The sequence below is a fragment of the Cricetulus griseus genome, chromosome 5 (genome assembly GCF_003668045.3).
Source record: "Cricetulus griseus strain 17A/GY chromosome 5, alternate assembly CriGri-PICRH-1.0, whole genome shotgun sequence".
In the NCBI taxonomy this organism is placed as follows: domain Eukaryota; kingdom Metazoa; phylum Chordata; class Mammalia; order Rodentia; family Cricetidae; genus Cricetulus; species Cricetulus griseus.
The window spans coordinates 176,880,241-176,905,381 of NC_048598.1; the positions used below are offsets into that span (position 1 = coordinate 176,880,241).

Here is a 25,141-nt window from a genome sequence, read left to right on the forward strand (position 1 = left end):
CTGGACTGGGACCTTATCTAAGAAATACAGTGCTCATGAATATGCAAATTACCTAAATCAATGGTGGTATATACAAAGATGTTCACACCATCAACAACATGTTCAGTGTCCTCTCCATAATCACTTAGAACACAGGTCCTCATCATGGGATGGAGCTGGATCATTGTCTTCCTCCTGTCAGTAATTACAGGTAAGGAATTCCCAGTTCCTAACCTGAAGAAAGAACAGATTGATGATGACAATGACATCCAATCTCCCTTTCTCTCTAAAGGTGTCCATTCCCAAGTCCAGCTGCAGCAGTCTGGGCCTGAGATTGTAAAGACAGGAGCCACAGCACAGTTTTCATGCAAGACTTCAGGGTACGCCTTCATTGGGTACTATATTTACAGGGTGAAGCAGATTCCTGGACAGGGCCTGCAGTGGATTGGAAGAATTTATCCTGGAAATGGTAATAATGACTACAATCAAAGTTCCAGGGCAAGGCCACACTGACTGCAGACACATCCTCCAGCACAGCCTACATGGAGCTCAGCAGGCTGACGTCTGAGGACTCTGCTGTCTATTACTGTGCTACACACAGTGTTACAACCACATCCTGAGTGTGTCAGAAACCCTGGAGGAGCAGGAAGCCACCCTGGGACTGACATGAAAGAGAAGATCAGCCTGGGGACTTGTTCAGAATTAAGCAATCTGGGTGTCTCTTTGTTTGTCTCCTCCTCAAAGGCATATATTACTTTTGTCAACTTTTCAAAGGACATCTAAGTACAAAGTGGTGTTGGATAGAATCCTCAAGAGTATGCCATACTCTTAGGAAATCTTCACCACTGACTGCCTGCACTGACACAGTATTTCCTTTTTTTGTTTTTTTTTTGAGACAGAGTCTCTCTGTGTAGCTTTGGAGCCTATCCTGGCACTCACTCCATAGACAAGTCTGGCCTCAAAGTTACAGAGACATGCCTGCCTCTTCATCCTGAGTGCTGGGGTTAAAGGCCTGTGCCACCAACACCGGGTTGAAACAGGTTTTCTTTAATAAAACAATAAATGTACAAAACTGTGATGATGAATTACAATGACAATATATAGGAATTTTGAGTGATGAGAAGTTTTGGAGCAAGAGCAGAGATAAAGTATAACACAGTTGACCTGTCAATTCCAAATCACCAACATCTGTGCAAATAAAAACTCCTTTCATAGTCTTAAGTCTTCAGTGACCCCAAGGTATGTTGTTGACTCTGACCATGAGGCCTGGCACAAGTTCCCATACCTTAGAATGAAAGACATATTTACATCAGAATGCACTGCCTTGTAAGTATGATTCCTATAAATTGGACACATGTATTATTAAATTATTTTCACAGGTCACTTTTATCAACTGGAGGCATGTGCATGATATTGGAGGCAGGTTCTGATATTATACCTTAGTCTCAGCTGCCATAGTTATTGCATTTCCACTCCAAGTACCCAGCTCTACAGTACCAAGTCTCTACAAACATGGACATACATTGCTATGGTATCAACTCTACAGTCATTGGATACCAGCTCCTCATCCTCATGCTATGGAGTATTTGGTTTTCACTAGTGTGTGAGTAACAAGCATGGAGACCAAGGATACTTAGTCATCTCAAATGTTGCATTCAGTGTGATGTCCCATATCTCATAACATTAGTTTGCATGTCCCTATATTGTATCCCCTTCCTAGTAATGATAACTCTTTCTGCCAGCTACCTGGGTTCTGCTGCTTCTCAGGACCCCCAAATAACACACAGAGACGATCGCGCGGGACATCTGGTGCCGAAACCCGGGAACTTGTTAACATCGCCGGCACCGCGGAGACCCCTCGGACAGGGCGGATTCAGAACTGAAGGGTGGTAAGTTCGGAGAGGTATGCTTAATCCTGACACCTTTTTTTTGACTTTGTCCTTAATTTGTCACCACCATGGGATGGGTCAGTAAAATCCTGAACTCTAGTCTTCATTCTTCTTTTGTTCACATTGGTCTTATATTGTGCTCACCGTGGCTGGTGTTTCAGTCGCTACCAAGCTTATCCCAGGTAGCCGCCAGAATAATGGGCTCTTCAAAACAGAGAGACCTAATTAAAAACTGTCTAGAGGATGAGGCTTGCTGTCCCATGGTAGCAAAGAGTCAAGAAACGCTTAAAGAGGTACAGGATAATATATCAGAAACCGAATGAGATGAGGGATTAGGAGCTCAAAAAAGGAAGGGCATGTCTAAGAAAAAAGGCCCTCCCCAGGATACAAAAAAGGGGGGAGAGAAAATGGGGAATAACCGGTCACACCCCGGTAAATTTAAGAGAAATAAAGACTCAAAACCTAGCCTCTACCCTATGGTGAAACTAGAGGCCTTGGAGCTGAGCAACTCAGACTCTGAGATTTTAGACTCTAGCGAGGAAACAGAGCTAGAGGAGGACAGATACCACCCCGATAGATATCGGCTGCCAAAAGTGAAAGCAAATATGAGGCCACTGCCTGTTAATCCAGCGGGTGTACTTCCATCAGCACCCCCATTATTTGGTACCGACTCCTTTTTACCATTAGAGGAGCAGAGGAAACTACAGATGGCTTTCCCAGTCTTTGACAGGGGAAAAGGCCGCACATGTTATCCAACACTGCTTGGAGGCCTGGGGTGCCTGGGGAAAGACTCATATCCTAAAGTTGCTCAAATAATTTATGTATGCTTGTTTTAAAATGTTCTGTTTCCTGGTACCATTTTGCTGAAGTTAAAAAAGAATACTTAAACCGCCATCTTGACTAAAGGTGACCGCATGGAAATTAGAGGTACCATCTTAGAAACAAGTTTTTCATTTAAGATTTAAAATGTTAATGCTTCTATATATTGCAGAAAGACCTTAAGGGAATTTAAATTTCTTTTTAAAACCAGTTTTCAAATGTTTGATTTTATTAATGTTTGTACTTAAAGAGCTTCAATTTAGAATTAATTTTTACGCAAAGCCTGACAATGTAAAGTTCTTGTTTTATAAAAGATGTTAATCTATTATGTTGGTAGCACACACCTTTAAGCTCAGGGTTTTGGTAGCACACGCCTTTAAGTTTAGGGCGTTGGTGGCACATGCCTTTAATCCCAGCACTCGGGAGTAAGAGGCAGATGGATCTTTATGAGTTCAAGTCCTGCCTGGTCTGGCAGATCGAATTCCAGAACAGGCTCCAAAGTCACAGAAAAACCCTGCCTAAGAAAGAAGTTAAGCTACTGTTTAAGGAATATAATGTAGCTCTATATAGTTTTAAGTTCAGCTGTATTACAGAAATAAGACTTTACGTAGCCACCTGTGTGCTTCTTAAAAACAGATAATGGGCCGGCTTATACCTCTCAAAAGTTCTGGCACTTTTGCAGACAGATGGAGGTTACCCATCTGACTGGCCTACCTTATAACCCTCAAGGACAAGGCTTTGTGGAACGTGCCCATCGCATGCTTAAGTCTTATTTAATCAAACAAAAGGAGGGAATGGGAGCATCCTTACCCTCGGTGCCAAGAGTTGCAATATCCATGGCACTCTTTACCCTTAATTTTCAAAACATTGACGCTCAGGGCCATACTGCGGCCGAGCGCCAGACCTCAGAACCTGAAAGGCCAAAGGAAATGGTAAAATGGAAAGATATCTTAACTGGTCTTTGGAGAGGCCCGGATCCTATTCTCATAAGATCCAGGGGAGCTATATATGTTTTTCCACAGGATGAAGAGAATCCCCTGTGGATCCCGGAAAGACTCACCTGAAGAGCCCCTTCGGACCCTCAAAAGTCAGAACTCCACCCTCTCCCCGGGAGTTGAGAGCCGCTATTATCCAGATTAACTCCATGCACCTTGGCCTGTCCTTGACGGAGGGATTGTCATCATGGATCGCTTCAGCTGTCTCCTATTTTAAGGAATGGGTGGGGGTGGGACTTTTTGGCACAATTCTCTGCAGTGGTGTGGTGTTTATGCTTGCGACTGTGTGTAGACTCAAAACCCAAACAAAAAAAAAAAGATAAGGTAGTGGTTGCACAGGCACTCACTGCCCTAGAAAATGGAATCTCCCCTGGCATTTGTCTAAGCATGTTGAGGCAATAGGTCGCCGACTGCTCAGCTCCTGCACCTCCGGAGGCTTGAACTCATTGCACGGAATAGAGTGAGCAAGGTTCAGCAGTCCAAAAGAGTTGCAAGGCTAAGCACTGCACAGAAAGGGCTCTTCTGGGAGATATGTCATCTTGCATGAAGGTTATATGTCATAATGCCCTTCCCCCAGAAAAAGACATAAGGACAGGTCTGGGCCTGCTCTGGACACAAAGTCTGGAGTCCTGCTCAAGACAAGGTCTGCATCCAGTTTTAGGGAGTTGACCTCTATCTCCACGCTGCATTTGGCTGGCCTATAGCCTCTGTGTTTCTATATAATTATATGGGGGAGATGTGAGGAGCCTCACTCACATTCGCCATTACAAGATGGCACTGACATCCGGTGCCGGATCAAGTAAACAACGTTGGTATGCATGTGCCCAGTGCTTTTCCACTTGCCTAGCCCCGCCTATAGGGTGATGAGTCATCCACCTATCCCAGCTGTACATGCACGGCTCAGAGTTTATGAGCCTTTATTAGGGGACGGGATTCTTGGCTCGGGGTCTCTGCTCTGGTAAGCTTATGCTCTCTCTCTCAAGATGCATTAAAGCTTTCCTGCAAAAGGATCCCGGTGTCCTGTGTCGTTCTTGCTGGTGAGACGATCGCGCGGGATACAGACCTACTTCAATACTATGTTCAAAACTGTTTCAGCTTCTAGGAGTTACCCAGGTCCTCAGATGCATCATGATTTACTCCTTTGTATCAGTTTTCTCAATCTTCTATGCAATTGTTGTGTGAGTCCTTTTCCTGCCCATGCTCTATTGTGAATTTTCAGCTCTCTTTAGTTAGAATCAACAACAGGTGCCCATTTCAGCCGTGCTGGGAAGAAACATCCTGCACTCAAAAAGCATTTACAATATGCAACATATATTGCACATGTGAGCTTGACTTCAACAACTCTTCTTTATAGCAATCCCTGAGTACATGAGGCGGTCAAAGCACTTACATAGAGAAATGGAATCCTGAATACCATGAGACACTTATAACTTATTAATGCAGAGGAAACTGGTATGTGATTGAAGTGCATTTGCCTCATTCTCACACTTACATCCAGACAAATCCACTTACCCATCAATATTTAAAAGATTTTAGGGTTATTATATAGGCCTACAAGTTATACAGGTGCATGCATGTGAACAAACACGTAAGTCATACATATGGTGGCACTGGTTCCACTAACTCTTGGAGCTGTTAGTGGATTTTTCCCCTCCACAGCTGGCATTCACAAATATTACAGGAAGTACATCCAAGACTTTGAAAATCAATTGCCATGACTTTCCATGAATACGAGGATGCTGAATGTGGGGAAGCTAGATCTAGAGAGACCACCGCCATCATTTCCACCCAGAAAGATCTAGGAAAATGGTGTGAACTGAACAATCCTTTTTAAGTAAATCTACAGCCCACCCATGATAGAAATCCTGAAGTAGCAAACAGATTGCACCACAATCCAAATTTCCCTCAATTCTGGTCACTTCTCAAATGTGAAAATACTTTCTGTAGTTGAGAACAGAACTGCATGAACCACATTGGTTCATATTCCAGGTCCTGTGAGATTTCTGTTCCAACTGCAGCTGGAGGATTTGGGAATTTGCTCTATAAAGCAATTCTGGATCCCAACATTACTTGTGCCATCTCTGTTCACTCTCTTCATCAATTGTGGTCACTGCAAAATCTTCATCTAACAGCACTAGAGAAAGGACTGTGGTTCATGGAGACACATTTTGTGGCAGAGCTCATTATCCATCCTTGAAATCTCTACTCAGCATCACCAGGCACCAAGAAGATAAATAAGAGTCATAGGAAGAGGTCTGTGAATGAGAATTCATACAATCCATTTAGAGAACCAGCAGGGGACGCTGTGGATCCATGAATCTCTAAGAAGTAAAGGGCAGCAGAAAGAGGTTAATGATGTTGTACATTGAGGAGATTTCAACAGGCTCTGTGGATTTCATTGCCAGTCTCAGTACATTCAGAGACCATGGTGTAGCTGACATCTGAGATCTCCATGCTACAACACTGGAGAAGTTCTTTGTTGAGTAAAATCCATAATGAGGAATCAATATCAGTAAAGGTTAAGTGTATTTGAGCTTCAGGACCCTGAGCAACAATTTGGGAAAAGTGTCCCAGGTGTTCCCAGCTGACATCAGAGGTGAGCACATTCCTGCTGGTCACTGGTGTGGAATGGACAGCAGCCTCCACAGCTCTGGTCCAGTGTCTCATGGGGCCAAGATGGTGAATGAAACTCGTCAGCATTCAAATATGCTTGACCATGGGGAGTTTCAGGTGACCACTGAGCCCTTGAATTGTGGTTCACTTTAATGAACATAGATGTGGGGACTGGATTCTCACTGCGGTAGAAGAGCTCTGTCCACATAGGTTCTGGTATGAAAGAGGGAGAAAGGGAAAAAAGATAGAAATTAATGTGTGCTATATCCAAGGAAAACTCTTGTTCACCTTCATAATTATTGCACCAGACATGCACATATTTTAATCCTACCATTACATTAATTAAGGAGTTAAGCTAATAGTATCTATTCATATTCTCAAAGGTCCCAGAATTTTTTGAATTGAAAGAGGTTGATGTCTCCATATTACTTAAATAGGCATGCACTATTGTCCATTGCAACCTACGCTAGCCATCACCGTCCCATGGACTGGAGTATGAAATGCAACTCTATAGACAGATGTTGTGAAATGTCAAGACAAAACCATCTATGAACTGTTGATTATCCAGACTTTTTGTTTTATAATAGCTTTCTAATTTACATTTCTCTTGCTCCACAGACCCTGCTTTGATATTTGATTACTCACAGTATCTCTGCTTTGATTTGTTGTGCCATATGGATTCTATATCCTCTACAGATATGTGATAACTTATGTTTCAGGATGCTTATTTCAATATGGTCTTATAAAAACTCATGTGATATTATTTATTAACTGTTTAACATACTGCTGTTTCACTTCTGTCCACTCCTCCAAATCCCTGACCATTTTCCCCGGACTCCCCATCCACTCCTCCATTTCTTTACAGTGGAGGGCGAGCCTCCCATGGATATCAGCAAACATGGCGTGTCACATTGTTGACACAACTTAGCATGAGGAAAAGGGTTGCAAAGTCAGCACAAGAGTCACAGACAGCCCCTGCTCCTACTTTTAGGAGTCCCACATGAAGACATGCATATTACACATCTGGCACATATGTGCCGAGACCCTAGCTCAGTCCCCTGAATGCTCTGTGTGAGTCTTTACCACCCCATGTTCCTTGATTCCTTGGCTTTGGGGAAGAATGTCACAGGAAGACAGTAGGCTCTGGGAAAGGAAGGAGGTGGATTATCTTATAGTCCCCCTTAGGCAATTCTCTCAAGATCCAGGTGGATCTTTACTGTGAGAAACATCAGGCCTAGCTGATGGAGAGAGAAACGCAAGTCATTGAAGAAACAGAGAGCAGAAGGATGTGGCATGGAAGGAAAGAGCCCCACTGGGTGTTTTAGGGAGGTTACAGAGAGCCAGCACTACCTTTGTGATGGGGATGAGAGGGTCTCTATAGAATGTGGGCAAGGTGAGTCCTGGAGCAGCGAAATGGTCAATATGGGTCATCAAAATGTGTTATACCCATTGTTAAAGAAGAATGTCAGGTAGCATTTATATTTATGTATTAAATCTTTTATTTTTTGAGTTTCAATCTTCAAGTTTTATGCAGGAAATTTTGTACCATTTTGCTGTGGCCTCAACCACACATTGTTAATTCAACTAAAGGTAGGCATCCATTGTATACTGAACCTTATACAACAATTATTAAATGATTATATTTTGGTTTCTCTTATCTTCAATTCCTAAGAATTAGTGTAATAATCCATGCAAAGTTAGCAGAAAAGTTTAGAAGTAGAGAGCACAATAAAGGAAGACTGAAAATATATGGCTATGTAAAACCATGAAGTCAAACTTAATAGTCTATTTTTTTAAATTTCTTCTATCTTCTCTTTTCTCTGTTGGCACACAGTTTCATATAGACCAAGCATAATAACTTCAGTATAAGATTCTCCTACTCCAAGCTCTTGCTTATCATGTAATGGTATGGATGAACACGGGGCTTCAGGAATGCAAAACAATACTCTAACAACTAAGCTACATGCCCGGGGCAATGATTGACGCTTTGATGCTATAAACACCACTTGGTTCCTAATTTCAACTTGAATAGTTGCACCCTTATTTGTCCTCCCTAAGACTCCTGCCCATGAGCTGATAATATAGCAAGAAGACATGCAAATAATGTTCCCCACTCCCCATGAAAGCCAGCCCTGGCCCTACAGCTCTGACAGAGGCACCCAGCTCTGGGCTCCCAGGTCCTAATATTCTGTGGTCATCACAGAACACTCAACGCTCAGCATGGAGATGAGACTGAGCTGGGTTTTCCTTGTTGTTCTTTTCAAATGTAATTTATGTATAAGAAAATATACTGTGTGAGTGGACTTGAGTGAGAGGGACAGTGGGCATTTGTGAGAGTTTACTGACAGGATTCTCTTTTCACAGGTGTCCAGTGTGAGGTGCAGCTGGTGGAGTCAGGGGGAGGCTTCATGCAGCCTGGAAAGTCCCTAAAACTCTCCTGTGTGGCCTCTGGGATTCACCTTCAGTGACTACTGGATGGATTGGGTCCGCCAGGTTCCTGGGAAGGGGCTGGAGTGGGTTGCACAAATTGGAACCAAGGGTTACAATTATGTAACATACTATGGGGAGTCTGTGAAAGGCAGATTCACCATCTCAAGAGACGACTCCAAAAGCAGCCTCTACCTGCAAATGAACAGCTTAAGAGCCGAGGACACAGCCATTTATTACTGTGCAAGACACAGTGAGAGGACTTCAGTGTGAACCTGACAAAAACCTCCCTGCAGGAGCGCTCAGGACCATCAGGGGGCGCAGGCCACATATGGAAAACCAGTACATTGCAGGAACAGGTGCAGACATAATTGGATGCTGGTTCTGAGTTCTCAGATGTCAATCCATCTGAGGATTTACTTGAACGCATCCAGAACTTGTGGTCTCTACATGCCTGGAGATCAGAGGGTGGAGCTAGCTACTAGTTAACCTCAGAAGCCAGGCAGTGGTGGCACATGCCTTTAATCCCAGCTCTCTTGGCTCAGACCTTTAATCCCAGCACTTGCGAGGTGGAGACAGGAAGTGAAAAGGTTGGATGTAGACAGGATCTCAGCCTTTTTTGATGTAGGAACAAAGCAGGTAGGAAGCAAGTGGCAGCTGTTTCCGGTTCTCTGATCTTCCAGGTTTTTACCCTGATATCTGACTTTTGGTTTTTATTGATTAAGACTCATGAGATTAACACCTCATCCTCATCCAATTTTTGGGTCAAGGTTTCATGAAATAGCCACTTTCCTGTGGCTTTGCAGCCACTGGCCCCTGAAGCAGCTGTACCTGCTGGGAAATGTGCCCAGCAGAGTCACATCAGCAGAGGCTGTCTTTCCCTTTCTTCCCAAGCCCTCTGAGCCATTCTGGTTTTGTTGTTGTCGTTTTGTTTGTTGTTTGTTTGTTTTATTTTTTCTGTTGCAGCCTCTTTACAGAAAATGCTCCAGGTGCTTGACTTCCTAATGCCAACCGAGTCAGCATGTTTCCATGTTCCCCAGTGCAGATGGTGGCTCTTTGGCTTTTTTCCCAAGTGGGTTTGGGCTTTCCCTGGATCCCCTCCTCAGACTGATGACAGGCCAGCAGCAGCAGCTGGGTGTATTCACCATGATGTCCACAGCCTGTGTTCTCCACTCAGACTCCCTAAGTATAACATTTCCCCATCATCATCACCAGATTTGGAGAGACAATTGGCAATTCTTAGATGGGGGAATTAGTTTTAAAAAATTTTTCCAACGTTAAAAAATTGGAAACACCATTATGATGGAAGGAGATATGTCTCTGTATGATCACATGATGGTTGTGTAAAAGGGAACAAATAAAAGAGGGGAAAATTAACTCAGATGGGATCCACACAATGCCAAAGATTAACATTATTGGATTGATCATTCTTATTTTATCCCTACAATGTTGGCTGATATGAGAGCCAAGTTGCTTGACATGAGTGCCAAGATACAGGTCTTAGAAAGAGTTAATAAAGAAAACAATTCCATTTTGACTGATAAGTTACAAGCTTTAAGAGATATTCAGATAAAGACAGAGGAATTGAAAGCATATCCAACATCAGTATTACATTATAAGATTAGAGAGGAACAGCCCAAGGCTTTCAAACAACCAACCTTAATTTATCCAGTCACCTGACAGCAACAACTGCCAAATGACAGATATCCTCCAGGCTGTGGAAAAGCTGACTGTATTAGCATGGGAATGATATTTTTGAGGAGATTTAAGGAAGTGATATTCTCATATGTTATGCATTTACCCTTTGTGAGGCAGACATTAAATTCATGGTCAACCAGTGACAGTATTGTCCCAGAGAGACTGAAAAGACTTGTTTGCTGCAGTGTTGGAGTCTGGTCCTCAATTTCAGTGGAGAACCCGGTGAAAAAGAGAAAAGATGAAGCTAGGACCACTGAACAATGAAGGGCGGATAGAGGTACTGAAACGTCCTAAGAGCCTGACATCTTGGAGAGTGGAGATTACCATGTGTGTGTGTTGTGTGTGTGTGTGTGTTGTGTGTGTGTGTGTGTGGTGTGTAGTTGTGAACAGTGAAGAACCTGTGTGGCTTGTTGGAAATTTTTAGAGATTGAGTATAATAGATTGGGTACATGTCACTTTATTCACCAGATTAATTTCTAAAGGGAGGGGCACGAAGACCTGAAAGTTGGAATGCTGGGGAGTTGTGAGAATTGTGATTAGAATGTATTTATATAAATGTTATTTTTTGCTGGACGTTGGTGGCAAACGCCTTTAGTTCCAGCTCTTGGAAGGCAGAAGCAGGCTGATCTCTGTGAGTTTGAGACCAGGCTGGTCTACAAGAGCTAGATCCCGGACAGGCTCCAAAGCCACAGAGAAGCCCTTTCTCAAAAAAAAATGTTATTTTCAATGAAAAATGTTACTAGGCACATGTGCCCTCCTGTGTCTCATGATACAATTTCAAATAAGCAGAGGCTAGTTGTCTCTCAACAGAGTCTTGACACTAGTTTGCCAGTGAAGGTATTTGTCTTGGCAGGGAAGAATTGTCATAGGAGTAGTACACAGCTGGGAAATGTTTGGTTGGTGACTTTTCACCCTCTATAGCCTGAACAAGTTCTTTTGGACATAGTAGCATCAGTCATCATTGAGGAAGTTTACAAATCATTTACAGCTTGAGTTACTTGTGTCTTACATCCGGAGTGTATGACCTGTTAAGCACTAAGGGCTTATCATCTTGATCTGGGAAATAACCAAATCAAAGCATGTATTGTTTTAGGAGCTCTGGAACTATGATTAAACCAAACCATACCAATCCAAAACAAAACAAAAACAATGGCTTCTGTTTTCCTATACATTCAGGTTAGATTCCAAGCCAAGTGCTGTTACAATACCAATATTCCTATAAGATGAACACTGTGGTCAGTAGTTTAAATCAGTTATAAATTTAATGTTTAAACCAGGTTTAAATTGGATGACAGATTAAATTTTTAAATCATGTTTGAATTTAATCACAGATTTAATAACAGACTAAAAGCCAGATTTATGTTTACCTTAAAATTATGGCCAAATGCCATGACATATTCTTCATAATTTGTCATCTTATTTTCCAGTGATATATTAGTATGTGCTAATAGTGAAACATAATACAATATAATATAATTATAATAATCAAAAAAAGCCATCACAACTAAGTTTGAAAAGGCAAGTCAGCAGAAGGAAAAGAGTCCCAAGAGAAGGCAAAAAAATCAGAGACCTACTCATCCATATATTCAGGAGTCATATATCAAGAAATAGGATTTTGGGGTTCTTCAGTTTGTAGTACTAATATGGTTTTTAAAGACAAACTTTTTCATACATGAGTAAAATTTTATATTCTATTCTGCTCCTGCTTTCATTCATATATATATATATATATATATATATATATATATATATATTTATATATTTCAGGGCTTTTGTATTGCTGTGCTCTCCTCTCTAGAAGACCATTTGTCAGACACACAGCTCCTTAATTGTTAGGAGCTGTTACAAGCTGGTGCATATGTAATGAGCTGTTACAAGCTGTGAGCATGCGCACTAGGTAACTTTGTAACTTTCCAGCCCTTAGTCTCTGCCCCTCCCGTGACGTCATATGGTTCGTTCAGCTGACGTCATATGGTCCGACGGGCTTCATCCAGTCAGAAAGTAACAGTCTGAGGCGACGGTTGCCAGCCTATATAAGGAGGGGTTTTTGGGTGTTCAGAGTCTCCGCTCTGTAAGCTGATGCTCTCCCTCTCAAGAGGCATTAAAGCTTTACTGCAGAAGGATCCTGAGGAGTGTCCCCATGTCGTTTTTGCTGGCGAGACGGTTAGCGCGGGACACTTACTGTCTGTGTCCTTTGACTATGGTTGAGAGGAGGTGAGCTGCCTTCCTTCCAGCAGGCTTTGTTTCCACAAGGTTCAGACACTGCATTATTCACAGTTTCTACCATGATCCCGAGTATCTGAGGAGAGGAAGGAGAGGACACTGTGGTTGGTAAGTAAAATAAATGAAAGAATTTAATAAGAATACTAAAAGAGTTGGAGTTCCCAACCTCAAGTGGCAGCTACACTTAGGGATGAAGCTGACTCAGGCAGTGCTCAGTGCATCAGGGCTGAAGTCAACACAATGAAAGAAAATTGCTCCAGAGCATGGAACAGAGCAATACCCACTGCCCATTATAACCCAGGACACAAATAACTGCTGTGAAATGTACCCTAAAATGTATCATTAAACAATTCTGGAATATAAATTCCCCGTGTGTTTTCTGACTTTCTTCTCTTCTTCTGTCACCTCCCCTTCTGGGAATCAGAACAATGTGCTCTGGTGCCAGGGTTTCCACCTTTTCATTCTCCATGTAACTCAGGTCAGGCAGCGTTTGTCTTCCTGTCCCTGGATTATCTCACTCAGGTCCATTCAGTTTCACACACAGGACAGAGTTTTCCTCATCTCAAGACCACATCACAGTATTCTCACAGATTCTCTTTGCCATGCTTTCTTTGTCCATGACTTCTTCCTCAAATACTGTGATCAATTTCATCTTAGTCATTTTATTGCTTCTATAGTTATTTTATGTATCTATGACATATTTTGATGATAGTGATCAGCCAATCCTCCCATTAACTCCTCAATTTCCCCACCCCACAAACCACTCTCAGCTTCATAGTGAAGTCCTTTTCTTACCTTGACTCCTAGGAATGACCCTGCCATAGATGCAGATGTTGGTGTAGACCTCTCATGAAACACACGTTCATGTCTCTTATCTGTAACCTATTGGTTGACTGGGACAACTTATGGTGAAGCTGTGTTTTGTTTGGTGAAGAGTGCACACCAGTCTCACCACACTCGTCTACAGACAAACCAATGAAATTCTTTATGTGTGCATCAGCCATTATTATCTCTTGTTTCTGTCAAGTTATACTAAGATACCTGATGGGCATGCCCATGTGCATTTAACCTGTGTATCAATAATAATTCAAAACTGGAAATTCTTTAGACATGTATGAACATAGATAAGTATTGTTTAGATAAATGCCTATCAGGTATTTTTTTACTATTTAATTGATTTTTTCTCATCTTTCAACTGAGTTATGTGCATATGTGTATATGGGCTCATGATCATATTCATGCTGAGTGAATATTTTCAAATTTCCAATGTGAAGTGGTCATCTCTGAAATCATGTACAAAAAAAAAAACACTGAAAAAACTGAGCATGATTTCCTCTCTCTCTTCTCTCTCTCTCTCTCTCTCTCTCTCTCTCTCTCTCTTTCTGTGTGTGTGTGTGTGTGTGTGTGTGTGTGTGTGTGTGTGTGTGTAAATAGCTCATAGGGAGGAGGAGGCTAGGAATTTGGTAGTGAGAGTTTGGGTGTGCATGGTGTAATTCTGTATGTCTTTATTTTTCTTTCTTGGTTTTTTAATATGTCTAATATTAATTTATAGGGAATAGTGATGGTGTATCTTTCTTAATTTGTTTATTGGTTCTAATTCCTCATGTAGTCTTTGAGTGTTTCTAATTACATATATATTCATGCTGTCTGAATTGATGAGTAAGTTTCAATTTTCTAATTTGGATGACTTTTATATTGTTTTTGTGATTAATGTTCTGGTTATTATCAAGTACTATCTTGACTAAGGTGGTTCAAATTAGGACAATTTTCTTTTACTTACATAAGTACCAACCATTCAACTCCACAACATTTCTTTACCACTGTAGAAAGCAAACAAATAGACAAAAGAAAGGGATTTAAAGAAGAAAACTCATGAGAAACACACCTGCAGCATGCTTAAAAAGAAAACTTTAACAGCCAAATTTTTTGGAGGGTTTGACTTTATCAAGAGTCCATTTGGGATCCTCTTGCCTGTGTCTCAGACACATTAACATAGATCCCTTACTAAGTGCCTACACTGATAACAATGGTTGTTCTACTCAATAGGTTGAAATTCATGCCCCATTCTGGCAAAATGTCTAAGGTATGGCCAGCTAATATTAGAGGTGTCCCATGGGTCCTGCGGGTATCTGATGAGGGTTGAACAACACTCTCCAATATCCTCTGCTAAAGCCTGGTGGGCCAGGATGGACTCAATGCCCTCAATGCAAGTTCCCTGAATCACAAACACATTTCACACTGAGGATGGTCGCTGGCTCATGGAACATTCAGTGTGTCTCAGATTGAGGAACATGACAGTGGGGACTTTAGTCCCAGTGGGAAGGAGTCTGTCTGTGAAGAGCTTAGGGATGAGTTATGGGATGTATTCAATAAGAGTGTGTTAGGACTGGTCAATCAGTATCCTGATGACTTGGAGGCTTCTGCCTTCTTCTCAGGCTGGATCAGGTCTTGATAATAACAGTTAACCCTCTCATGAATATGCAAATGACCTGAATTAGTGATGCTAAATACTGAGATGTCCATAGACCACAGCAACAGGTGACTAACCTCATCTCCACAGTCCCTGAGTGCATACATCCTCACTATGGACTGGAGCTGGAGCTTGTTTTTCTTGGTAGCAGCAGCTATAGGTAAGAGGCTCTCCAGTTCCAGGCCTGAGGACAATAGAGGCTCAGGTGACAGTAGCATCCAGTTTTCCTTCTCTCCACAGGTGTCCAAGGCGAGATCCAATTGCAGCAGTCTGGGTCTCAGCTGGTAAGGACTGGGTCCTCAGTGAAGGTGTCCTGCAAGGTTTCAGGCTACAACATCATTGAGTACTATATGCATTGGGTGAAGCAGAAGACTGGACAGGGGCTGGAGTGGATGGGATGTCTCAACCCCAGAACTGGAAGCACAAACTATGCACAGAAGTTCCAAGGACGGGTCTCCATGAACAGTGTCACATCCTCCAGCACAGCCTACATGGAGCTCAGCAGCCTGACATCTGAGGACTCTGCAGTCTATTACTGTGCCAAAGACACAGTGTTGCAATCATATCCTGAGTGTGTCAGAAAACCTGGAGGAGCAGGAAGCAAGAAACTGAAATGACACAGAAGAGCAGCCTGGAGATTACAAAGAAATAATGAACCTGACTGTCCTGTTTCAGCCTCCTCCTAATGGTCCTATGAGGTGTTTGTCAGTTTTTCCAAATGACATCTGAAAATGACTGAGTGTGCCCTGCATTATACCACAAATTGAGATCTTTATCAGTGACCACCTCCATTGATATGTGTCTTCTTTAATGAAACAAGATATAAAAAGCTGTGACAATACATTATGTGTGTGTGTGTGTGTGTGTGTGTGTGTGTGTGTGTGTGTGTGTGTGTGTGTGTGTGTGTGTGATCTAAATTAAAGACATTAGAACTGTTGATAAAGTAGCTGGGAATATATTATAATAATAATTTGGCTAGGAAAATAGATCAACAATATCAGAACAAACATAAACACATGTCAAAATTCAGTTTGATATACTTAACAGCACACTGAATACTTTAGTAGAAGTTGTTACCAAAGATTTGTGGGGAGTCACTTTACCTTTCCTCATAATTTCAATTCTAAGTAATCATTTATAGGTGAGTCTAATCCTGGATTGCTTTTGTTAGTAGTAGTCAAATTTCTTATGAATTGAGAGATGAAGACGACCCGAATGTCACACTGTGGAGTCCTCTGGTATAGACTCTGTTACTCTCTCAGCATTCTGGGCTCCTGCTCACATAACACTGGGCCAGAGCAGGGGATCCTGACCTGATGATGGGAGAGGCCTTGATGTCATCAGGAACCCTGGGTGATCATTGCCTGTTTCCTGAAATTGGATTGTCTCTGCAGCACGTTTAGATTGACACTGACTGACAATGACTGGATGTCAGTGTATGACACAGGATAACCCCAGCACCTCCATACAACACACACACACACACACACACACACACACACACACACACAGACACACCACAGACACAGGCACACACAGACACACAGACACACACACACACAGACACACACACACAACAGACACACACAGACACAGACACACACACACAGAAGCAAACACACACACAGACACACACACACAGACACAGACACACACACACAGACAAACACACACACAGACACACACACACAACAGAGAACACATCAGAACCACCACACAGACGACGAGACGAGAAGAGAAGAGAAGAGACGGAGAGGAGAGAGAGAGAGAGAGAGAGAGAGAGAGAGACGCAAACATGGGAAACACAGAGCTGAAAACAGCTGGGAAAGCAAAGCAAATATTGTTCCTCCATGAGAGAAGACTAAAACTCTGCTAATTTCAGGAGCTTTGGAAATATCCAATCACAATTATTAGTACCAATAGAACCTAATCTCTTCCCCTGAAGGACCAAATATCTCAGGTTCCAATTCTATTTGTAAATTGAATGATTAGGCCTTGATGTTTCTGTAGGGTCTGCACAGGTCTCAGGAATGACTGCTTCCTCAGACAGGATGACGATTTGGACCTCTGCATCCTGCTGCCTGACCCAGGTGTCCTCTACCTCCTCATTCTCCAGCTGGACTAGGTCCTTATCTAAGAAGCACCCTGCTCATGAATATGCAAATCACAGGAGTCTATGGTGGTCAATACAGGGATGTCCACACCACCAACAACACATGATCAGTGTCCTCTCCACAGTCACTGAGCACCCAGGTCCTCACCATGGGATGGAGCCGGATCATCCTCTTCCTGGTGACAGTAGCTACAGGTAAGGGCTCCAAGCTCCAGACTTGAGGAGGGGCCATGTTCTCAGGTGACAGTGACATCCACTCTGCCTTTGTCTCCACAGGTGTCCACTCCCAGGTCCAGCTGCAGCAGTCTGGGGCTGAGCTGGTGAAGCCTGGAGCCTCAGTGAAGCTGTCCTGCAAGGCTTCAGGCTACACCTTCACTTATGGTTATATGCACTGGGTTGAGCAGAAGCCTGGGCAGGGACTGGAGTGGATTGGAAGAATTGATCCTGATAGTGGTAACACCAAGTACAATAAGAAATTCCAAGGCAAGGCCACACTGACTAGAGACAAATCCTCCAGGACATTCTACATGGAGCTCAGCAGCCTGACATCTGAGGACTCTGCTGTCTTATTACTGTGCAAGAGACACAGTGTTGCAACCAAATCCTGAGTGTGTCAGAAATCCTGGATGAACAAGAAGCTGAGAGGACACAGAAGATTAGCCTGGGGACTTTCTCAGAATTCATAAATCTGGGTGCCCCCTTTTCATGCTCCTCCTAACAGTCCTAAAGGGTGTTTGTCAAGCTTTCCAAATGCCATCTGAGAATGAACTGGTGATGATTGAGTAAGCCCTGTGGTCCTGCAGTAACTAGACATTGAGGAGATCTTTATCAGTGACCACCTCCATTGACAAGCTTCTGCTTTAATGAAACAGAGAAAAAGACGCTGTGACAATACGTTATGACAGGTGTGTGTGTGTGTGTGTGTGTGTGTGTGTGTGTGTGTGTCCCCTTTAAATCTAAGATACTAGAACTGTTATTGGCGTATCTAGGTATACACTATAATATGAATTTTGCTAGGAAAATAAAAGTCAACAATAGCTGAACAAACAAAAACAACTTTCATTAAATTCAGTAATGTATCTAACAGCTCACCAAATACTTTTGTGGAAGTTTTCTCCATAGATTTGTGGTGTCTCTTTATGTTTCCTCTTAATTTAAATTCCATATAATCATTTATAGGTAAGTCTAATCCTGTATTGTTTTGTTGGTAGCAATCAAATTTCATCTCATTTGAGAGATTACGATGGAGCCAAATGTCATTTTATGAAGTCCTCTCCATATAGAATCTGTCACTTTGGAGACATTCTGGGCTTCTGCTCATATAACATGGGCCAGAGGTCGGGATTGGAAACTGGTGATGTAAAAGGCGTTGATGTCATCAGGAGCCCAGTTGATCATTCCCCTGTTTCCCCAATTTCATTGTCTTTGTCACAAGTTTTATTTTCACACTGATTGACACTGACTAGACATCAGTGTATTGAATATGATAACCCTGCCCCCCACACCAACACATACACAAGCACACACACACACACACACACACAGAGAGAGAGAGAGAGAGAGAGAGAGAGAGAGAGAGAGACAAAGAGATTGAGGGAGAATTTTATTTTTATAGGTGTCATAGACAACTTATATCCATTCTTTTCTTTCTTTTTCTTTTTCTTTCTTTCTCTTTGTTTTTTTTTTTGGTTTGTCAAGACTGGTTTCTCTGTGGCTTTGGAGGCTGTCCTGGAACTAGCTCTTGTAGACCAGGATGGTCTCTAACTCAGAGACATCCTCTGCCTCTGCCTCCCGAGTGCTGGGGTTAAAGCATGTGCCTCCAATGCCCTGCAATAGGCTGCTAGTCCCCCCCTCGGGGAGTCGAATCCTGGTCTTCCGAGTGACAGGCAGGGATACTCACCACTATACTACCGAGGACAACTGCTGTATCCACTCTTACTTTTGGACTCAGTTATAACTTTCATATGTCTGTATCTAAGCAATTCTGTATATGTAGGCTTTTTGTTTCTGTTCTGTTTTATTTAGCAGAAGACACAATCCTTGGCTCTACATAAGCTGAATATCAGGAAAAATAAGGCTGCCATTAATAGCATGGCTACAATGTGACAATTTTTATTACAAAAATTTCTTCTCCTCCAAGGCCTAGTGTCCTCGCAATGGTTTATGTGCAGTATAAAGGTTCATCACCATCATGATCTCTCTTGCTCAGATATAAGCCTCAGGATAGAAAGGAAAGAGGATTCCTTATTTGTATATCCCTGGAAATTTTCAGCAGAAAGACTAACAGTCACATGAAGGTTGTTGTTAGACATGAACTTGCTGGTTAATGCAAGGTTCATAGGGCTGACTTCTGTGGAGAGAGACTGGATTTCTCAAGAATAGTCAAAGCTTCCATACTCCAAAGAATTCCATCTTATGTCTACCCTGCTGCATTACAGTAACACAAGGTTCTTCAGACAACCTTCCTGACCTATAAAGGATTGCTGATAGAGAATAAAACTGTCTACAAACATTTCAGAGCAATCCCTACATGGGGTGAAAATAATCAATTGGAGACCATGCTCTGTCAAAGAAAAGAGAGAGGTACACAGTCTGATATTGTGTATTATGATTTTCAAATGACAACAGGTCCATATGATCAATAACATTGCTAAGTATTTTTGCTATGAGGCATCAAAAAGAAAAACCAAAATAAATTATTCATGCAGAGCCTGCGGAGTAAGTGAAGAGAGGCCAGCAAGACTGTTTCCTGACTCAACTCAGAGTTTATTCCTCTCAGTTAACCACATACAAGGCCTAGGAGACCATCTCCTATGGCAGTTAGAACCCTCCCCTAGAAGGATACAGGATCTGTTAGTTCCTGGAATCTGTATCACTCTCCTGGGAATGCTACAATAACAGAAATAACCCTGTTCAAAGACTCTCTCAATCACCATGAAGCCAGTTTACTCAGAGTAGAAAGAATTTCTCTATTGGAAAGCCAGGACATGCATTTGTCCACAGCAGATGGGGTTCTTGAGCACAAGGAGGTATGCATGAGGTCCCATCCCTAGCCTAGAACCTATCTCCAATTCAGAACACCTTTAAATTGAAAAATGACATTTCTTAAAGGGTGTCAGGTGGAGGAAACCAAATAGTCCTAAGCACAGGCTTCATTTCCATCAGCAGATGCCATCAGGATCTAATCAAATACCTGTGGAAGGTTCCCTGTGTCATGATACCACATGTCTTTATTTCTATTTCATACATTTATCTATTTATCTCTTATTTTATCCTAGAGTTCCTTTGCCTATATAGAACAGCTTCTCATTTTGTCTTTTTATGGGATTCCTAAGTATAATTCTGGTGGTCCCTGCAACCACACTTGTTTCTTGTGCCTTTTCTTGGGCTCTTCTCCTTCAGTATTTTGTTTGTTTTGTCTTGTTCAAATGCAATATTTTTATCTATTTTTACTTATTGTTTTATTCACTAGAATCCTATTTGTTTTCAAAAGACAGCAAGGTGGTGAATACGGATCTGGGGACTTGGGAGTTGAGGAGGGAGGAGGAAGTATGGGAAGAAGCTTCTCCCATCAGCATGTGTTTCCTCTACATTCTGCAGTCAGGAAGGAGGAAGAAGTATGATGGGGAAGTGCTTCTGTGTTTGTGTTTGTCTTGCTGGATGATAAATAAAATACTGTTTGGCCAATGAGACAGCAAGTTAGACAGGACTAGGAGTCAAAGAGAATTCTGGGAAATGTAGTAGAGAAGTGGTGATCCAGGCAGGAAGTGACATAGCAAGGAGACTCATTTAAGCAAGGAGAAACAGGAAGTATTCCTTTATTTCCCCTTTGCCTCCTGCAGCAGCGATGTGATCCCATGGTAAGGGAGAGCGCCAATGGAAGGCATCCGATAAGTCTTATAAAATATATAGATTTATGATAATTAAGACTGAGCTAACAGATGAGAATCCTAGTCATTGGCCAAGCAGCATTATACCTAATACAACTGTCTCTGTGCATTAATTGGGGCCCTAACTCAGGCAGGCGGCTGGCGTAGAGTGCACACGTGGCAGTGGGGGTTGGCGGGTTTGTTGGAAAGATTTATCATAACAGAAGTAGGTATGGACCCCATGCTACAATGACATGACAGCATGCTAACTTTCTAGGAAAGATGGGAAAACATTATTTGGCTGGAAAAGGGAAGAAAAAGTTCTTGAGCAGGGTGGTCTTCCTAACCAGAAACCAGGAACTCAGGAAGCCAAGTGTGAATAGTAGATTGGAGTTGACATGAAACCAAAAAATACAGAAGCAGCAATTTCGTTAATAGCAGCATTATTTGTAAAATCCAGAACTTGGTAATAACCTAGATGCCCCTTAACCAAATAATGGATGAAATAACTGTGATATGTTTACACAATGGAGTACTACTCAGCAGTAAGAAACAAAGACATCCTAAAATCTGCAGACAAATGGACTAAGGTAGGAAAAAAAAAACAGCCTGAGTGAGGAAACCCATTCCCACAAAACAAATATAGTATGTACTCAATCATAAGTGGATACCAGAAATGAAGCAAAAGATACACAGACTACAATCCTCAACCCCAGAGAAGCTTTAACCCTCTACCATAAACAGAGAGAAGCAGATGCAGAAATCCCCAACTAACCAATGGGCCAAGCTCCTGGGGTGCAATCAAAGTGAGGGAGGAGTGATAATATGAACAAAGGGGTCAAGATCATGATGGGGAAGTCCACAGAATCAGCAGACCTGAGACAGTGAGAGATCAGTGACTCAGGTCTGACTAACGGGGAACCTGCATAAGACTGAACAAGACTCCCTTAATATAGGTGACAGTGGTGCAGCTGGGAAAATACATGAGGCCACTGATGGTGTGAACAAGATCTAACTCTAATGCACAATCAGACTTAGTGGAGCCTATTCTACATGGAGAGAGAACCTGCCCAGCCTAGACGCAGGGGTGCCAGGGGGTGGGGAGGCACCTTGGTCAGCCTCAAGGAGATGATGGACAGAATTAGTAGCTTCCTAGGGAAGGACTTATACTCTACAAGGAGCAGATGAGAGGTGGGGGAGTGGGAGAAGGGAAAGGGAGAGGAGGGAGGAGAAACTGGAATTTAAATATAAAATTAATTAATTAAAGAATAATAATAATATGTAAAATGTTAAGAAATAAATGAATGGAAAAAAGAAAAAAATATACATAGGAGCAGAAGATTGGGGGGGCATTGTTCTAGGAAATGGAGGTGGGGTCATGCCAGTGTGTGTTTCCTGTGAGCCCTGTGGTCCCCAAACTGTCTTACCTCAGACACACACTATAGAAAATGAGACACAGTGATGGCTGTGTTGTAATGAGGAAATGGAGTGGTATCCACCCTCCTCTTTTATAAGGACAAGGCTGACTCTCCACATGCAAATTCATCTTCCAGCTCTAAGTTAAATCCCCTCCTGAGCTGTGGGAGCTCACATCTCTCTCACAGGAGGCTGACCTCTGAGAAAAGGGGGTGTAGCCTAGAAGATGAGACTGTTGGGTCTTCTGTACCTGGTGACAGCCCTTCCTGGTGAGTGTGACCATTTCATACATGTGTCCATGAGGGGATGTGACAACATGTGATTGACAGAATTGACTCTTCCTGTCTGCAGGTGTCCTGTCCCAGATCCAGCTTCAGGAGTCAGGACTTGGCCTGGTGAAGCCCTCACAGTCGCTGTCCCTCACTTGCTCTGTCACTGGTTTCTCCATCACCAGTGGTTACTGGTGGACCTGGATCAGGCAGTTCCCAGGGAAGAAGCTGGAGTGGATGGGGTACATAGATAATGGTGGTGGCACCGACTACAACCCATCCCTCAAGAGCCGCATCTCCATCACCAGAGACACAGCCAAGAACCAGATCTTCCTGCAGCTGAACTCTGTGACCACTGAGGACACAGCCACATATTTCTGTGCAAGAAACACAGTGAGGTGACTTCAGCATGAGCCCAGACAAAAACCTCCCTGCAGAGGAGTTCTGGGCCAGCAAGGGGAGCTCAGCCCTAACCAAGCCCAGGAACTCTTAAGTCTTTAGAACCAGGAAAGAGAAACAACTGTTTTCCCATCCAAGTACTAACCAGGCCCTACCCTGCTTAGCTTCCGAGATCAGACTTGATTGGGTGTGTTCAGGGTGGTATCACCATCCCTGACTTCAAGCTATAGTACAGAGCTATAGTCCTGAAAACAGCTTGGTATAGGCACAAAAATAGACAGGTAGACAAATGGAATAGAGATGAAAACCCTGATATTAACCCACATACCTATGAACACCTGATTTTTGACAAACAATCCAAATTTATACACTGGAACAAAGAGAACATCTTTAACAAATGGTGCTGGCATAACTAGATGTGGACATGTAGAAGACTACAGATAGACCCAAGCCTTTCACCCTGCACAAAACTTAAGTCAAAATGGATCAAAGACCTCAACATAAACTGAATCACACTAACCCTATTAGAAGACAAAGTGGTGAATACCCTTGAATTAATTGGTACAGGAGACCGCTTCCTGAACATTACACCAGTAGCACAGACACTGAGATCAACAATTGAAAAAATGGAATCTCCTGAAACTGAGAAGCTTCTGTAAGGCAAAGGACACAGTCAGCAAACAAAAATGGCAGTCCACAGACTGGAAATGATATTCACCAATCCCACATCTGACAGAGGAATGATCTCCAAAATATACAAAGAACTCAAGAAGCTAGTCTCCAAAACATCCAACAATCCAATGAAAATGTTGGGTACAGAACTATATAGACAATTCTCAATAGAAGAATCTAAAAATGCCTGAAAGACACATAAGAAAGTGCTCAACATCCTTAGCCATCAGGGAAATGCAAATCAAAACAACTCTGAGATACCATCTTACACCAGCCAGAATGGCTTAAATGAAAACAACAATGACACACTGTGCTGGAGAGGATGTGGAGACAAGGGGACACTTCTCCTCTGCTGGTGGGAGTGCCAACTTGTACAGCCACTTTGAAATCAGTATGGTGATTCCTCAGGAAAATGGGAATGAGTCTGCCAAAAGATCCTGCAATTCCACCCTTAGGCATATACCCAAAAGAAGCACATTCATTCAACAAGAACATTTGTTCAACAATGTTCATAGCAGAACTATTTGTAATAGCCAGAAACTGGAAACAGCGTGGATGCCCCTCTACCAAAGAATGGATAGAGAAAATGTGGTACATTTTCAGCAGAAAAAACAATGGAATCTTGAAATTTGCAGAAAAATGGATGGAACTAGAAGAAACCATTCTGTTTGAGGTAACCCAATCAAAAAGACAAACATGATATGTCCTCACTCATGTGGATTTTAGACATAGAGTAGAGGATTACCAGCCTACAATCCACACCACTAGAGAAGCTAGTAAACAAGGAGGACCCTTAAAGAAGATGTGGAAGATTTGTTTTCAGTACCCAAAATTATCTCTTCCTGTAATATGTCTTGTTGAATTGTCTCTAGAGGAATTTTTGTATTAGATTTTGTGGGAAACCAGCATCATGAGTCCCAGGCTTGCCTCACTAATGTTACAAATACAAGGAGTATTTATAGTTCTTGATCCTACTGAGCCACCCCAGAATTCTAGGGTGTAATGCATGTGCCCTGAGGGGAATTTTCAGGGTGTGGTTTTGTTCTTCCTAGGCAATCACTCATGCATTTTGTACTATTTTTGTGTCTATCTGACAATTAAGGAAACTCAAGAAACAAGGAGTTGGGTTTTCATTGTCAATTAATATGAATAGCTTTTTAGATTATAATATACTTCATATCCTATTCCCTTTTCTCCCTACCAACCTCCCTTTGGAGACTCCTGTTTTCTTTCAAATTCATTCTTTTTTAAGTTATTAATATTTATTTCTCTGTGTGTGTGTGATTTATG

General features: G+C 42.3%; 1 pseudogene and 3 gene segments (V, D, J or C); all 4 read left to right on the forward strand.

Moving 5' to 3' along the window:
* Positions 1-8,515: 8,515 nt before the first annotated feature.
* On the forward strand, positions 8,516-8,995 carry LOC118238950 (annotated as a pseudogene).
* A 6,232-nt stretch (positions 8,996-15,227) lies between these two features.
* Positions 15,228-15,730, forward strand: LOC118238951. The segment is given in 2 exon segments: positions 15,228-15,273; positions 15,354-15,730. Coding segments are annotated over 2 exon segments (423 nt in total).
* A 1,645-nt stretch (positions 15,731-17,375) lies between these two features.
* On the forward strand, positions 17,376-17,834 carry LOC118238916. The segment is given in 2 exon segments: positions 17,376-17,421; positions 17,503-17,834. Coding segments are annotated over 2 exon segments (378 nt in total).
* A 4,903-nt stretch (positions 17,835-22,737) lies between these two features.
* LOC118238952 lies at positions 22,738-23,182 on the forward strand. The segment is given in 2 exon segments: positions 22,738-22,780; positions 22,863-23,182. Coding segments are annotated over 2 exon segments (363 nt in total).
* Positions 23,183-25,141: the final 1,959 nt, after the last annotated feature.